Below are 16,693 nucleotides of genomic sequence, written 5' to 3'. Positions count from 1 at the left end.
ACATTGGTCGCCGAGACAGAGATCACAGGGTGGCTAGGTGCAGCAGGGATCTTCACAGCTGTAGTTATAGTCTCCCTATCAAAGTGGGGATAAAAGGGGTTCAGCTGGTAGTGAAGCATTACTGCCATTTTTGCCATTTGGTTTCACTTTGTAGGAAGTGCAAACCCTGCCAGATTTGACTGCATCCACTGTTGCCTCCTACCTCACTTGTAATTGTCTCTTCGCCCTTGAAATGCTCATAACTGGTTTCCTTGTACAGACTTAAATGCCACAGATCTAGCCTTCAGCAGGTGATGAACCTCCTGGTTCATCCACAGCTTTTGGTCCATTCAGTTCCATTCCACCACCACCCTCTTTTGCCTCACAGAAACTCATTCTCAAATTGAACAACTCCTCCCTTAATTCTACTCTTCCATCCAATCAAAGGTGTAGCTATGGGAACCAAGCCTTGTCCAGCTCTGCGGGGTGTATGGAACAATTCTCATTTCAGCCCCAAGCTCCCTTCCTCACCTCTTCGCATGACTTCCTGGTTCACTCCTCCATCTTCATCAACATCCACTCCCTTTTTCTTAGCACTTTCTAATGTGACAGCGTTAATGACTGTACTGGTGCTGCTTATTGCTTTCATACAGAATTTGAAATTCTCATCATCTTCACTGTCACTTTTCACTCTACTCTCATAAATTTAATCTCAGACTCTTTCCTTCCCGTTACATACCTCCATCTCAGGATGTAGATTAAGAAACAACAGATATCTTGTCCTCACCTTCTGCTCTTCTGATTTCTATATGCAATGGATTGTCCAGCATACCTTGCCCTATCACGATCTTCCCTTTAAGCATCACGCTGCAATTTCCTGGATCACCTTTCCTTCACCTCAAAAAACCAAGACACCTTCCAAGCAACCTTTGCCCTTTTATCCTCCTCTCCTGCAATCCCATCCTGAGATTTCAATGCAAGTTTGCAGATGATACTACATCAGTGGGCCAGATTTTTTTTTATAACAAGTTGGAGTACAGAAAGAGGATGGAGAATTTAGTCAGGTGGTGTCATGACAACAATCATTCCCTCGATGTCAGCAAACAAAATTACCAGTCACTGACTTCAGGATCTACATGCTCCTACCTACATCAATGGTGCTAACATTGAGCTTCAAGTTCCAAAGAGTGAATCTCACCAATGGCTTGTTCTGGTTTAGCAACATAGCTGCCATGGCCAAGATGGCTCACAAGTGCCTCAACTTCCTCAAGAGGCCTAAAGAAATTTGCCAAGTCCCCATTGAACCTTACCAATTTTTAAACAATACACCAAAGGAAGTACCCTATTGGCTTGAAACGGCAACTGCTCTGGAGAGAGTTGTGGACACAGCTCAGCACATCCCCTTCATGGATCGTCTATACTTCTTGCTGCCTCAGCAAAACAGCCAGCAAAGTCAAATATTCCTCTGAGACATTCTCTCTTCTTCCCTCTCCTATTGGGTAGAAGATACAAAATCCTGAAAGCACACATCACCAGGCTCAAGGCCAGCTTCTACCCCATTGCAATAAGACTTTTGAATAGTTACCTAATACAATTAACTTTAATCTATCTCATTGAAATCTAGCACCTTACTATCTACCTGCACTGGACTTTCTCTGTAGTAGTTACACTTTATTCTGCATTCTATCATTGTTTTACCTAGTACTACTTCAATGCACTGTGAAATGAATTGATCTATATGAACAATATGCAAGCCTCTGTACCTTGGTACATATAACAATAATAAATCAATTCCAATTCTAAATAAATGTTTAATAGTTTACATTAAACTTTGTCACAATTTCAGTTTGGCTAAACATGCACAGTTGCTGGTTGCGGGGATGGAGAAGGCCACTGGCCTTTATATTTACCAAACTCATCATATTCAAGACAATGCCTAATAAAGTACAACAATAAATTGGGGGGGGGGGGAAGAAGAGTACCTGTGATCATAGATTTAGAGCAGGGGCTCCCAATCTGTTTTATGCCATGAAGCTTTGCCATTATCCCAGGGGGTCTGTGGTGCCCAGGTTGGGAATCCCTGGACCTGGGCCAAATGGGAATCGCTTAGCTGACACTGTGGTTGGCATGGATGAGTTAGGCCAAAGGGCCTGTTTCCATGCTGTGTGACAAGGTAGTTTTGGAAAAATTATTATAACCTAAAGAGTTCACACACCTGTGCATCTAATTGTAAGCTTACTCAAAAACAAGGGAACAAAGGAAATGCTAAATTAGAAACCAATACAAAAGGTGTACCCAATAAAGGCTCACAGTTTAATTATTTTGATTGATCATTTACATCTATGAGTTTATTTCTGTTGGAAGTCTGCAATGATAAACTTTTCTGGGCCTGACATTAGAAATGATATAGAAGATAAAGAAACACGTTTTCCAGGTATAATAAACTACAAGGCCATGTGCCATGTACATATTACAGCAACGTGATAGTTCTCATTATCAGACATTAAGTGGAATCCAGAATTGATTTCATTGCACGTGTTACTGCTTACAAATTAGTATCAGGTAAAAATATTCAAATAAGTATGAACTATTTGAAATGCAAATAAAAAGTACAGATCATGGAAATCTGAAAAGTAGTAACCAGTAGAAATACTCAGCATCTGTGGAGAGATGGTGTTAACAGCTTAATCAGAGCACTAACTGCTGTGCCCCGAGTGAACACAAACTTTAACTAAAGTGACACCAATTGCTTTTTCGATGCAATTTAGTTTTGGTCAGCTGTGGAAGGCCAATAATTCATAACTATGCCAATTCACATATGTAAGTTTTTATTGTATGTATCCTACAAGGGGTGGCGGAGTGGAGATATGTCTCTACCAAAGGAGGTGTAAGGTGCACCTTCCCTCCATTAGCCTGCAGGTCACCCTTGGGCAAGGTGCAGCATTTGCTTATCCCCCGATCAGGGTCACATAAAGCCATGGGAGAAGGTGGTGGATGGTCATACAAGCATATCACAAGTCCTGAATACGCAACCATTGACACCAGGCACAGTCTCTGAAGAATATTGCTAATGGCCGAGGTCACCTGTCTTGTAAAGACACTGCCCAGAAGGCTGTAATGGCAAACCACTTCTGTAGAAAAGTTTGCAGAGGTTTGTCATGAGTCAACATCATACGACAATGGCAAATAATGAGGATAATGGTCCTACAATACTTGTGATCCCCTGTATTTAAATAACTGTTATTGAACAGGAAGTTTTAAGGGTGGGGGAAATCAGCTGTTCTTCTGCAGCCTCAGAAATTTGAGGCACAATTGACCATTTAACCCTGGCAAACGCAAGTTGGGGGCATATCAAGGTGCTCTTTGGTCTCAGCACAAGTACTGGGAGAGCTGTGTTGACCTGTAAAACTAAATTAACTGGATTTAGCTAAAATGTAATATATAATAAACTTGCCTTACTCAAAAGTCCACATATTGTGCTCAAACGATGCTGTACTTTACTAGGTCTTCAGCTTTATATGCCCCAAGTACCTTTAAGTGAATCAGCCGACCTCAACTCAGGACAGAAAACATTGGTGGAAATTGTCTACAGGGCTCTAAAAGTTAAAGTTGAATAACTACATATATGCATACATCACATCAAGTGCAAAGAAAAACTTACTTGTAGCCACAACATTGGCACAAGAAAAATTAAAAGAGCACAATTAAAATAATAGTAGTTGTGACGTAGGATGCACTATAAATAATCTATAGTAAGTAACCAAGGTAGCATCGTTATAATTTACATAAAGACAGGGCAATTCAAATTAGCATTAATATTAATATAAAGGATGAATTCCTGGAATGTATTAATTTATGGATTTCTAGATCAGCATTTCAGGAATTAATGTGGGATATGGCTATTTTAGGTTAAGAAGGGATTGATTAACAATTGTGCAAAAGAACACAATGAAAAAGAATGACCAAAATGCGACAGATTTTACATTAAGTTTGAAAGTGACATCAATCTGAAATGAGGATTTCAGTCGAATCATGAAATAATAACAACTTTTACTTCTAGAGCACTTTTTCATATAAATGACGTAGTTCAAAGTACTTTACAATGGGATAAAGTGAAAACACGAAAATAAAAGACAAAAAGATGTTAGTTAAAAGCAAAGATAAATAAAATGGGTTTTAAGCTGATGTTTAAAAATGTCAACTGAGTCTGCATCCCTTATAGTTTTAGGTATTAAATTCCACAGTTGATGAATGCAGTTCAAAAGCTGACCTGCTGATTACCTTTTGAGGGAGATTGCTTAACTTTAAGAGACTGGCAGAAGAAGACCTGAGAGATAGTCTTCTTCTAAACTGGGTAATTTGGATGTGGTCAACTGGAAAACGACATTAAATGTTGTGACAGTGGACATACAATAGCTAGCATCTGAGACATAACTTCTTACAAAAATATATTCCCTTGTGGCACAAAACACAATAGGAAATTTGGTAAATCTAAGGAGTACAGCTGAAATCAAATATGGCTGTGAATCTGAGGAGAAAATATAATAAAGTTGCCTGAAAAAGCATTAAGCTTGTAGACAGTGCTTTGGAATTGAACAAAGGATGTTCACGAAACTGATGAAGGTAAATTGAACATAACTGAATTAGATTGGGGTAGCACAATGGCACACCTAATAAAGCTGTTGCCTCAATGCTCCACCTACCCAGGTTCAATTCAATCCTCCAGTGTTGTGTGGGAGTTTGAATAATTTTGAGACCACACAAGTTTCCTTTACGCGCTCTGGTTTCCTCCTGCATCTCCAAAGAGCTGCAAGTCATCAGGTTTATTGGCCACTATCAAGTTGTCCTTCTTGTCCAGATGTGTCCTAGAAATTTGGAGAAATTGTAGAGAAATTAAAGACATTAATATAAATGGGTGCTTGATAATTAGTGTAGAGTCAGTGAGCCAAGAGTCTGTTTCTATGCTTCCAGCTTTTACTGAAACATTAAAATGAAAAGATCAGCAAATATGGAGGATGATCCTTTCAAGATGTGAACCTTTATAATGGGGTAGAAGGCCAGCTGGTGTAGTGGCATCAGCACTAGATTTCGAGGTGGATGATTCTGAGCTTGCATCTGTCTGGGTCACAACCTGGGCAGCACCATCTGTGTGGAAGAAAGACCCAGCAATCTACTTCCGTATCTTGCCATGAAAACCCTGTGGACAACTACACTATCCATAGGGTGCCATGAGCCAACGACATGAAGCATGAGCCTCCAATCTGAATTACAATCCTCCACCACCATCCTCTGTCTTCTTCCACAAGTCAGCTTTGCAACCATTTGACAAGCTCATCCTGGATCCCATGTAATCTAAACTTCCACACTATTCTACTCTGTGGTATCCTATCAAGAGCCTTATAAAGTCCACGTCTACTGCACTGCCTCAAACATTTAAACTTTAATCTTGAGGCATAGTTTCCAAGACACAAAACCATGCTGCAGATCTCTAACCCAGCTTTGCCTTTCCAAATGCTGGTAGACCTGTTTCTCAGAATCCTCTCCAAGTGCTTATAAAGAAGTTGTAGATCTTCCAGCTGACAAACATTTATTATTATTTTATGGGCTCCAAAAGAACAGTAGATTTGGTCACCTCTGACCTAGAAGGTTACCAAATGATTCATCATGGGAAACTTGTGGGAAAAGCTTAAATTCTACCAATAACTTTACACATACCCAAAAGCAACACAAAACTCACAGATGTAATGAGCACTGTAAGTATATAATAACTACAATTATTAAAATACTAAATTTCGATTACCACTCCAAACTTTTAGTCAGAATTCCACTAAACTGAAACAAATCTGATTATGTTACCATTTTCCATGTTTGACAGGGCTCCTCCCCCTTTGCACCTCCTTCAATCCAGATGGATCAGAAGTTGATGGTTCTCCACTTGAAGAAGTCTTAAAGCAGAACTGTATATGGACTTCAAAACTAGCTTATGCAGACTGAACAGAACTGTAAGAACCCATAAAACAATGGATCTGTGTTTGAATACATCATACAAAGCAGCTTCAGTTTTTCTAAACAATCTGATAAAGGATTGGTAATTAGAATTCTCACCTGACATTCAGTCCACCTTTGTCCAAAAAGCACTTCACTAGCATTCCACAGTCATAAAGGATGTGACAAAAATAACAAGAATTTTTTTGATGTCAATCTATCAGTTATACTTCAACAATTTAATATCAAGTGTACAACAGAAAATCATTTCACGTTTTTAGTTAATTCCAATTTATTGCAATAAAATCCAGAAAATAATAACATTGAAAAATTATTACAATAGTAAGTTAATAACTTACTACTTTTACCCCGTAATTTCCTTTGATTTACCACATGAAATTAAGACTGTATTTGCAAATCATCTTATAAATTACCACATGCAAACTAAAGCAGAATTTTGTCCATACACATTTCTCATTGTAATTACGTTTTTTTGTTTATCCTCCTAAGTCTTATAAATTGTCATTGCATTAGAAATGGTAAAGTGGAGCTGCTTTTTCTTAACAGAATTTCAATTTTCAGTCCTGTAGTTTAGCATTTTAATTCAAAACAAATAAAATGTGAACTTAGTCAGAAAATGAAAAACAATTTTGGCATTTATTAGTATTTAGCATTTGTTATTTCTGAAAAGACAAACACCAGTTATAATACTGTATCAACAGATCTTCGTATCCTTTGAGCCTGATCAAGGAGTTAGTCTCTTGGGATCACGGGGGAACATCGATGTCTGACGTATATTATGCAATCCCAAGTATAGCATTGTGACACGTTCCAAACCTAAATGATGAGGAAAGGAAAAAATAATGAATATGCAATTATATCTATTTGTATTTATTTATATATTGACACATGCAGTAAAACAACATTACCTATACCGCCACCAGCATGCGGTGGTGCACCAAAGCGGAAGGAATCAATGTATGATTTTATCTTCTCTACATCTGTAATGCAAAAATAAAACCTCAGTTATCCAACAATAAAAGGCATTGTGGCAATTAGCACTGTCACTTGGTAGAAATAATATGCTGGAGTCATTGATTTTACTCCTGTATACAGTGGTACTACAAAGTTTGTCAACCCTTTAGAATTTTCTCTATTTCTGCACTAATATGTCCTAAAATGTGATCAGATCTTCACCTAAGTCCTAAAACTAGATAAAGAGAACCCAATTAAAAACATTATACTTGATCCTGCTGAAGGATTTTGGCCCGAAACGTCGACAGTACTTTTTTCCATAGATGCAGCCTGGCCTGCTTTAACATTCTTTGGTAGACTGACTTGTGTGTTTAGGGTCGTTGCCTTACTGCATGACCCAATTTCCTTTGAGTTTCAGTTCACAGACGGGTCTTCCTGTAGAAACTGCTGGTACAGTTCAGAATTCATAGTTCCATCAAGCCGTCCCAGTCTTGAGGCAGCAAAGTGGGCCCAAACCACGACACTGCCACAACCATGTTTCACAGATGGGACAAGGTTCTTATGCTGGAATGCAGTGTATGCTTTTCATCAAACATAACACTTCTCATTTAAGCCAAAATGTTCTATTTTGGACATCCATCCACCAAACATTCTTCCACTAGCCTTCTAGCTTATTCATATGGTCTTTAGCAAACTTTAGGATGGGCAGCAATGCATTCCTTAGAGAGTAGTGGCTTTCTCCTTGCAACCCTGCCATGCACACCATTGTTCAGTGTTTGCCTGATAGTAGACTCATGAACACTGACATTAGCCAATCCAAACGCTGCCTGTGGCTCCTTAGATGTTGGTCGAGCACTCCTGGGGAAAGTACCAACAATGCTGAATTTCCTCCATTTGTATACCATCTGCCTGACTGTGGATTGGTGGAGCCCAAACTCCTCAGAAATGGTTTTGTATCCTTTTCCAGCCTGGTGAGCATCAACAACTCTTTTTTTCCCTCCTCAGGTCCTCAGAAATCTCCTATGATCAAGGCATGGCACACTCCAAACACCTGTGTGGTGAAGATCAGATTTTGATAGTGAAGACCCAGGTTTATGTTCTCGAAATATGGCAGGGCCTCCCACACTCACACCTGATTGTCATCCCATTGATTGAAACACCTGACTCTTAATTTCCCCTTTAAACGAACTGATAATCCTAGAGGTTCACACTTTTCCAAACAAATACATGTAATATCGAATCAATTTTCTCAATAAATAAATGAACAAGTGGAGTGTTTTTGTGTTATTTATCTAATTGGGTTCTCTTTATCTAGTTTTAGGGTTAATGTGAAGATATGATCACTTTTTATGTCATGTTAATGCAGAAATAGAGAAAATTCTATAGGGTTCACAAACTTTCTAGCACCATTGTAAATACTTCACAACCATTCATAGTCACAGAGGATGTGACAAAAATAGTAATGGAAATTTTTTGTCTTTAATATAGCAATTATAATTTAACAATTTACTACCAAGGGTACAACTGAAAATCATTTTAATTTATAAATTAATTATCCAATTTATTGCAACTAACTGTAACAGTTAATTGGTGGGCAAGTTATCAATTTTAGATTGTCCAGTAAGACAGGAAGTATCCCGTTTCCCATCGCTGACTGGTGTCACCTGTCTTCAGATCTTAATGGTTTCAGCAAGCATCTATTGAGGCATTTGAGTTTGCTGTTCCTCTTACCACTTCTAATACTTGCAGCCAGCTAGAAACAAATAAAACCAGTTGATCAATATGCCATAATCCTGGCACTGACTAAATCAGGTACATTCAATTGCCAGGCCTTTGTATCTGTCAACTTTATTGAATTGGAAATCCAAACAAAAATAAAATTATGTAGATGACACAGCGGTGGAATTACATTTCTCACATTAGGCATTGCAATTTTAAGACAATGAAATACACATACCTAAACCAAGTTGGAGAGCTCGATCGGTTAAGACCTGAGGGTCATGGATTCTCTGGGCGCCAGACAAAATCTCCTCTCCTCTCATAAACATGTCATACGAGTTGGAATATTTCTGGAATGTTGAACAATTTAAATAAAATACAGAAATGCAACAGATTTTGCGAGGATGAAGTTATACTAAAGTTAAAGTAAAATGAAAGTATTACTTACAGGGTTATGTGGATCTGGCATTGTATAGAAAGGTCTCACAGCTAGAGGATACTTGTCAAGGATATAAAAGTCTGTATCATACTGTGAGAAAAAAATGAATTTATTTTCTTATTTGCAAAATAACTGTCTTTTGAATTAAAAAAGTTAAAATAATATTTATATTTCAGAATCCAAATGCACAGAAGTCCCCAAACATGCATCTTTAAAGAGCAAAAATTAAACTGATGGAAGAATTCAGCAGGTTTAGCAGCATTTGTGGAGACACAGGGACCCCATATCAGCATCGAGAGTGTGAAAGGAAGACAGCCAATGTATAGAATCCAGAGGAAAGGGTTGGACTGAAGTTGATAGATGATAATAGAACCAGATAAAGAGAAGGATGTTGGGCAGATGTAACTAGGTTGGGGAAGAGATAAGAAAGGTGAACCAAGGGAGAAGAATACCCAGCTGGTGTAGGTAGACGGGTATGTGGGTGATGGGCAGATAAAAATAAATGGCAAGAGGCTGATAAGTGTTTGTAAAACAGAGAACATAGAACATTACAGCACAGTATAGGCCCTTCATCCCACGATGTTGTGTTGACTTTATTATCTACTCCAAGAGTAATCTAACCCTCCTACATTGCCCTTCATTTTTCTATCATCCATGGGTTGAAGAGTTTCTTATATGCCCATAATGTATCTGGTCTATCATTATCCAACAGGGCGTTCCATGCACCCACCACACTCTGTGTGAAAAACTTACCTCTGACATGCCCCCTCTACTTTCCTCCAATCAGTTTAAGATTATCCCCCTTCATATTAGCCATTCCTGTCCTGGGAAAAAAAAGTCTCTCGCTATCCACTTGTTCTATGCCTCTTATCATCCGTAGGCCTCTATCCCTCAAAACTGCTGTGCAAGTTGATAAGGGTTACTATGTTATGTTGGCCTTCATTAGTTCAGGGATTGAATTCAAGAGCCGCGAGGTAATTTTGCAGCTCTCTCTCTCTCGAGTGGCACGGTAGCGTGGTGGTTAGCACAATGCAACCCAGGCTGCATTCAGTCCGTTGCCTGTAAGGAGTTTGTACGTTCTCCCCATGACTGCACAATCCAAAGATGTACTGATTGTTAGGTTAACTGGTCATTGTAAATTGTCCCGTGATTAGGCTACAGTTAAATCGGGGGTTGCTGGGCAGCGTGGTTCAAAGGGCTAGAATAAATAAATGAAGAGACAGATAAATAAACGAAACAAAAACCCTGGTTAAACCACATCTGGAATATTGTGTAGCCTAGAAACATAGAAAACCTACAGCACAATACAGGCCCTCTGGCCCACAACGCTGTGCCAAACATGTACTTATTTTAGAAATTACCTAGGGTTATCCATAGCCCTCTATTTTTCTAAGCTCCATGTACCTATCCAAAAGTCTCTTTAAAGACCCTATTGTATCCACCTCCACCACTGTCGCCAGCAGCTCATTCCATACACTCACCACTCTCTGAGTAAAAAACTTACCCCTGACATCTCCTCTGTACCTACTTCCAAGCACCTTAAAACTGTGCCCTCTCGTGTTAGCCATTTCAGCCCTGGGAAAAAGCCTCTGACTATCACACGATCAATGCCTCTCATTGTCTTGTACACCCAGTGCTCTGTTCATCTCGCTATTGGAAGGATGTGGAAGCTTTAGCGAGGTTGCAGAGGAGATTTACCAGGATGCTGGTAGTAGCCTCTGTCATATCAAGGAGTGATGCCTCAAAAAGGCAGCGTCCATCATTAACGATCCTCATCACACAGGACACGCCCTCTTCTCATCATTACCATCAGGAAAGAGGTACAAAAAACTGAAGGTACACACTCAGCATTTCAGGAAACGCTTCTCCTCCTCTGCCATCTGATTTCTGAGTAGACATTACACCCATGAATACCACCTCACTACTTTTTAAATTTCTAATCTTTATTCTACTTATTTAACTTATATATATCCTACACCACCACAGTGGTGCTAGAAAGTTTGTGAATCCTCTAGAATTTTCTCTACTTTTGCATAAATATGACCCAAAATGTGATCAGATCTTCACACAAGTCCTAAGACTAGATAAGAGAACCCAATTAAATAAATAACACAAAAACATTATACAATTTATTACAATTGAACCCAGGTTGCTGGTACTGTAAACATTATACAAAAAATAATTTATTTATTGAGAAAACAATCTAATATTACATATACATGTTGGAAAAAGTATCTGAACCTTTGCTTTCAGTACCTGCTGTGACCCCTTGTACAGCAATAACTTTAACCAAACATTTCCAGTAACTGTTGATCTGTCCTGCTTGGAGGAATTTGAGGCCATTCCTTCTTACAAAACTGCTTCCTCTGAGATGTTGGTGGGCTTCCTTGCATGAACTGCTTGCTTTAGGTCCTTCCACAACATTTCTATAGGATTAAGGTCAGGACTTTGACTCGGCCATTCTTCTTTTTAAACAATTCTGCTGCTGATTTACTCTTGTCTTTTGGATCACTGTCTGATTACATTATCCAACTTCCTTTAAGCTCCAGGTGACAGACTGCTACTCTGAAATTCTCCTGTAAAATGTCTTGATACAATTTTAAATTCATTGTTCCCTCTAAAATTGCAAGCTGTCCACACCCCGAGGCAATAAAGCAGCCCCAAACCATGTTGGTCCTTCCACCATGCTTCACAGTTGGGATGAGATTTTGGTGTTGGTGTGCAGTGCCCTTTTTCCTCCAAACGTAACAATGTATATTTTATGCCAAAAAAGTTCAACTTTTGTCTTATCCATCCACAGAACATTGCCCCTTAAGCATTGTATAACATCCAAGTGGTCTTTTGCAAACTTAAGACATGCAGCAATGTTTTTCTTTGGAGAGCAATGGTTTTTTTCCCTGATGTCCTTCCATGAGCACTATTCTTGTTCAGCGTTTTTCTTACAGTGGACATATGAACAGAGACATTAGCAAGTTCCAGAGATTCCGCAGTTACCCTTGGGTTCTTTTTCACCTCCTTCAGCATTGCATGTTGTACTCTTTGAGTGATCTTTACAGGATGCCCACTCCTAGGGGGAGTAGCAACAGTACTGATTTTCTTCCATTTGTAGACAATTTCTCTTACTGATGAACACTCAGATATTTAAAAATGCTTTCGTAGCCTTTTCCAGCTTCATGCATCTCTATAATTCTTCTTCTAAGGTCCTCTGAAAATTGTTTTGATCAAGGTATGGTGCATATAAACAGATATTTCTTGAGAGGAGCAGGCTCTGTCAGTACTCTGACCTTGTGTGTCTTTTTTTTTATAGGGCAGGGCACCTCTACACCTCCAATCTCACCTCATTGATTGGAACACTTGACTCCAAATAGCTCTTGTAGAAGGCATTACCTCCGAGGTTCGCATACTTTTTCCAACAAACACATGTAATATTGAAACACTTTTCCCCCAATAAATAAATGAACAAGTATAATGTTTTTGAGTTATTTATTTAATTGGGTTCTCTTTATCTAGTTTTAGGACTTAGGTGAAGATCTGATCACATTTTAGATCATATTTATGCAAAAATAGAGAAATTCCTACAGGGTTCACAAACTTTCGAGCACCACTGTGTGTATGTACGTGTGTGTGCTCATTTGCACATCTATTATTATGTAGCAGTGCTGCTGCCACTAGGTCAACAAATTTCATGACATATGCTGGTGATATTAAACCTGATTACGATTCTGATATCTAGTGATCATATCATTAGTGTCAGGCTGCTTTCTGGCAAAGATGTATCTGTTAACTGGGAAGCCTTCAAGAGTGAAATTTTGAGAGTACAAAGCTTATATGTGCCTGTCAGAATAAAAGGTAAAGATAAAAGGTTTAGAGAACCTTTGTTTTCAAGAGATATTAAAGCCCTGGTTAAGGAAAAAAAGGAGGTGCATAGCAGGTATAAAACATAGAAAACCTACAGCACAATACAGGCCCTTTGGCCCACAAAGCTGTGCTGAATATCTCCTTACCTGAGAAATCAGCCAGGGTTACCAATAGCCCTCTATTTTTCTAAGCTCCATGTACCTATCCAGCAGTCTCTTGAAAGACCCTATCGTATCCATTTCCATCACCATTGCCGGCAGCCCATTCCACGCACTCACCACTCTGCGTAAAAAACTTATTCATGACATCTCCTCTGTACCTACTTCCAAGCACCTTAAAAGTGTGCCCTCTTGTGCTAGACATTTCAGCCCTCGGAAAAAGCCTCTGACTATCCACATGATCAATGCTTCTCATCATCTTATACACCTCTATCAGGTCACATCTCATCCTCCATTGCTCCAAGGAAAAAAGGTCGAGTTCACTCAACCTATTCTCATAGGGCATGCTCCCCAATCCAGGCACCACCCTTGTAAATCTCCTATGCACCTTTTCTATGGTTTCCAAATCCTTCCTGTAGTGAGGTGACCAGAACTGAGCACAGTACTCCAAGTGGGGTCTGACCAGGGTCCTATGTAGCTGCAACATTACCTCTTGGCTCCTAAACTCAATCCCACGATTGATGAGGGCCAATGCACTGTATGCCTTCTTAACCACAGAGTCAATCTGCGCAGCAGCTTTGAGTATCCTATGGACTCAGACCCCAAGATCTCTCTGACAGTGATCCTCCACACTGCCAAGAGTCTTACCATTTATACTATATTCTGCCATCATATCTGACCCACCAAAATGAACCACCTCACACTTAACTGGGTTGAACTCCATCTCTGCCACTTCTCAGCTCAGTTTTGCATCCTACCAATGTCCTGCTGTAACCTCTGACAGCCTTCCACACTATCCACAACACTCCCAACCTTGGTGTCATCAACAAATTTACAAACCCATCCCTCCACTTCCTCATCCAGGTCACTTATAAAAATCATAGAGTAGGGGTCCCAGAACAGATCCCTGAGACACACCACTGGTCACTGACCTCCATGCAGAATATATTATAGGAATAACGTAGAAGCTTGGTGGAGGCCCACTAGGACGCAACCTGTGTCAGAAGCATGCAGTATAAGGAGAGGCTAGTCAAATTAGTGTTTTCTCTGGAGAGGCGGATGCTGAGATGAGACATGATAAAAGTTTGTAATATGAGAGGCATAACTAGTGTAAACAGTCGACGTTTCAGGCCGAGACCCATCATCAGGACAGATGAGTGGGGCAAGTTTTTTTTTGCACAAAGAAATACTTTATACTTTATTGTTGCCAAACAATTGATACTAGAGTGTACAATCATCACAGCGATATTTGATTCTGCTCTGTGCTCCCTGGAGTATAAATCGATAGTAAATATTAAAAATTTAAATTATAAATCATAAATAGAAAATAGAAAAGGGAAAGTAAGGTAGCGCAAAAAAACTGAGAGGCAGGTCCGGATATTTGGAGGGTACGGCCCAGATCCGGGTCAGGATCCGTTCAGCAGTCTTATCACAGTTGGAAAGAAGCTGTTCTCGAATCTGGCCATATGAGTCTTCAAGCTCCTGAGCCTTCTCCCGGAGGGAACAGGGACGAAAAGTGTGTTGGCTAGGTGGGTCGTGTCCTTGATTATCCTGGCAGCACTGCTCCGACAGCATGCGGTGTAAAGTGAGTCCAAGGATGGAAGACTGGTTTGTGTGATGTGCTGGGCTGTGTTCACGATCTTCTGCAGCTTCTTCTGGTCTTGGACAGGACAACTTCCATACCAGGTTGTGATGCACCCCAGAAGAATGCTTTCTATGGTGCATCTATAAAAATTAGTGAGGGTTTTAGGGGACAAGCCAAATTTCCTTAGCTTCCTCAGGAAGTAAAGGCACTGGTGGGCCTTCTTGGCAGTGGACTCTGCTTGGTTGGACCAAGTCAGGTCATTTGTGATATTGACCCCGAGGAACTTAAAACTTTTGACCTGTTCCACTTGCGCACCACCGACGGAAATGGGGTCGTGCGGTCCGCTACTCCTTCTGAAGTCAACAGCCAATTCCTTCGTCTTGCTGACGTTGAGGGATTGGTTATTGTCTTCGCACCACGCCACCAGGTTCTTAATTTCCTCTCTGTACTCAAACTCATCATTTCCCGAGATACGGCCTACAATTGTGGTGTCATCAGTAAACTTATATATTGAGTTTGATGGAAACTTGGCTACACAATCATAGAAACATAGAAACATAGAAGATAGGTGCAGGAGTAGGCCACTCGAGCCTGCACCGCCATTTATTATGATCATGGCTGATTATCGAACTCAGAACCCTGCACCAGCCTTCCCTCCATACCCACTGATCCCCGTAGCCACAAGGGCCATATCTAACTCCCTCTTAAATATAGCCAATGAACTGGCCTCAACTGTTTCCTGTGGCAGAGAATTCCACAGATTCACCACTCTCTGTGTGAAGAAGTTTTTCCTAATCTCAGTCCTAAAAGGCTTCCCCCTTATCCTCAAACTGTGACCCCTCGTTCTGGACTTCCCCAACATCGGGAACAATCTTCCTGCATCTAGCCTGTCCAATCCCTTTAGGATTTTATACGTTTCAATCAGATCCCCCCTCAATCTTCTAAATTCCAACGAGTACAAGCCCAGTTCATCCAGTCTTTCTTCATATGAAAGTCCTGCCATCCCAGGAATCAACCTGGTGAACCTTCTGTGTACTCCCTCTATGGCAAGGATGTCTTTCCTTAGATTAGGGGACCAAAACTGCACACAATACTTCAGGTGTGGTCTCACCAAGGCCTTGTACAACTGCAGTAGTACCTCCCTGCTCCTGTACTCGAATCCTCTCGCTATAAATGCCAGCATACCATTCGCCTTTTTCACCGCCTGCTGTACCTGCATGCCCACTTTCAATGACTGGTGTATAATGACACCCAGGTCTCGTTGCACCTCCCCTTTTCCTAATCGGCCACCATTCAGATAATAATCTGTTTTCCTATTTTTGCCACCAAAGTGGATAACTTCACATTTATCCACATTAAATTGCATCTGCCATGAATTTGCCCACTCACCCAACCTATCCAAGTCACTCTGCATCCTCTTAGCATCCTCCTCACAGCTAACACTGCCACCCAGCTTCGTGTCATCCGCAAACTTGGAGATGCTGCATTTAATTCCCTCATCCAAGTCATTAATATATATTGTAAACAACTGGGGTCCCAGCACTGAGCCTTGCGGTACCCCACTAGTCACTGCACTAGTCATGGGTGTACAGTGAGTACAGCAGGGGGCTGAGTACACAGCCTTGTGGGACACCGGTGCTCAGAGTGATTGTAGAGGAGAGCCTGTCCCCTATTTTCACAGCCTGGGTCCTGTCTGTGAGGAAGTTGAAGATCCAGCTGCAGATCTGAGTGCTAAAGCCTAGGTTCCGGAGCTTAGGAATCAGTTTATTTGGAATGATGGTATTAAAGGCAGAGCTGTAGTCAATGAACTACAGTGTGGGCATGTGGCCAAGTGGTTAAGGCATTTGCCTAGTGATCTGAAGGTCGTGAGTTCGAGCCCCAGCCGAGGCAACGTGTTATATCCTTGAGCAATGCACTTAATCATACAGTGCTCTGCAATGACACTGGTGCCAAGCTGTATGGGTCCTAATGCCCTTCCCTTGGATAACATCGATG

The 16,693-nt window shown here is 40.5% G+C and overlaps 1 protein-coding gene across 1 annotated transcript in view; it reads right to left on the bottom strand.

The window, feature by feature from the left end:
- Positions 1-6,221: 6,221 nt before the first annotated feature.
- dars1 (aspartyl-tRNA synthetase 1) overlaps positions 6,222-16,693 on the bottom strand; it is an 87,994-nt gene continuing 77,522 nt past the window's right edge. The window contains exons 15-18 of the mRNA XM_063048637.1: positions 9,107-9,187; positions 8,897-9,008; positions 6,894-6,965; positions 6,222-6,801 (exon numbers count right to left, since the gene is read on the bottom strand). Of these exons, the coding sequence (XP_062904707.1) occupies positions 6,710-6,801; positions 6,894-6,965; positions 8,897-9,008; positions 9,107-9,187 (357 nt within the window). The 3' untranslated portion in view covers positions 6,222-6,709. The remainder of the gene's footprint in view (positions 6,802-6,893; positions 6,966-8,896; positions 9,009-9,106; positions 9,188-16,693) is intronic.

This window comes from Mobula hypostoma, chromosome 5 (genome assembly GCF_963921235.1).
Source record: "Mobula hypostoma chromosome 5, sMobHyp1.1, whole genome shotgun sequence".
Lineage (NCBI taxonomy): Eukaryota > Metazoa > Chordata > Chondrichthyes > Myliobatiformes > Myliobatidae > Mobula > Mobula hypostoma.
The sequence above is the reverse complement of the archived record's forward strand: the minus strand, read 5'-3'. Positions and strand labels throughout refer to the sequence as shown.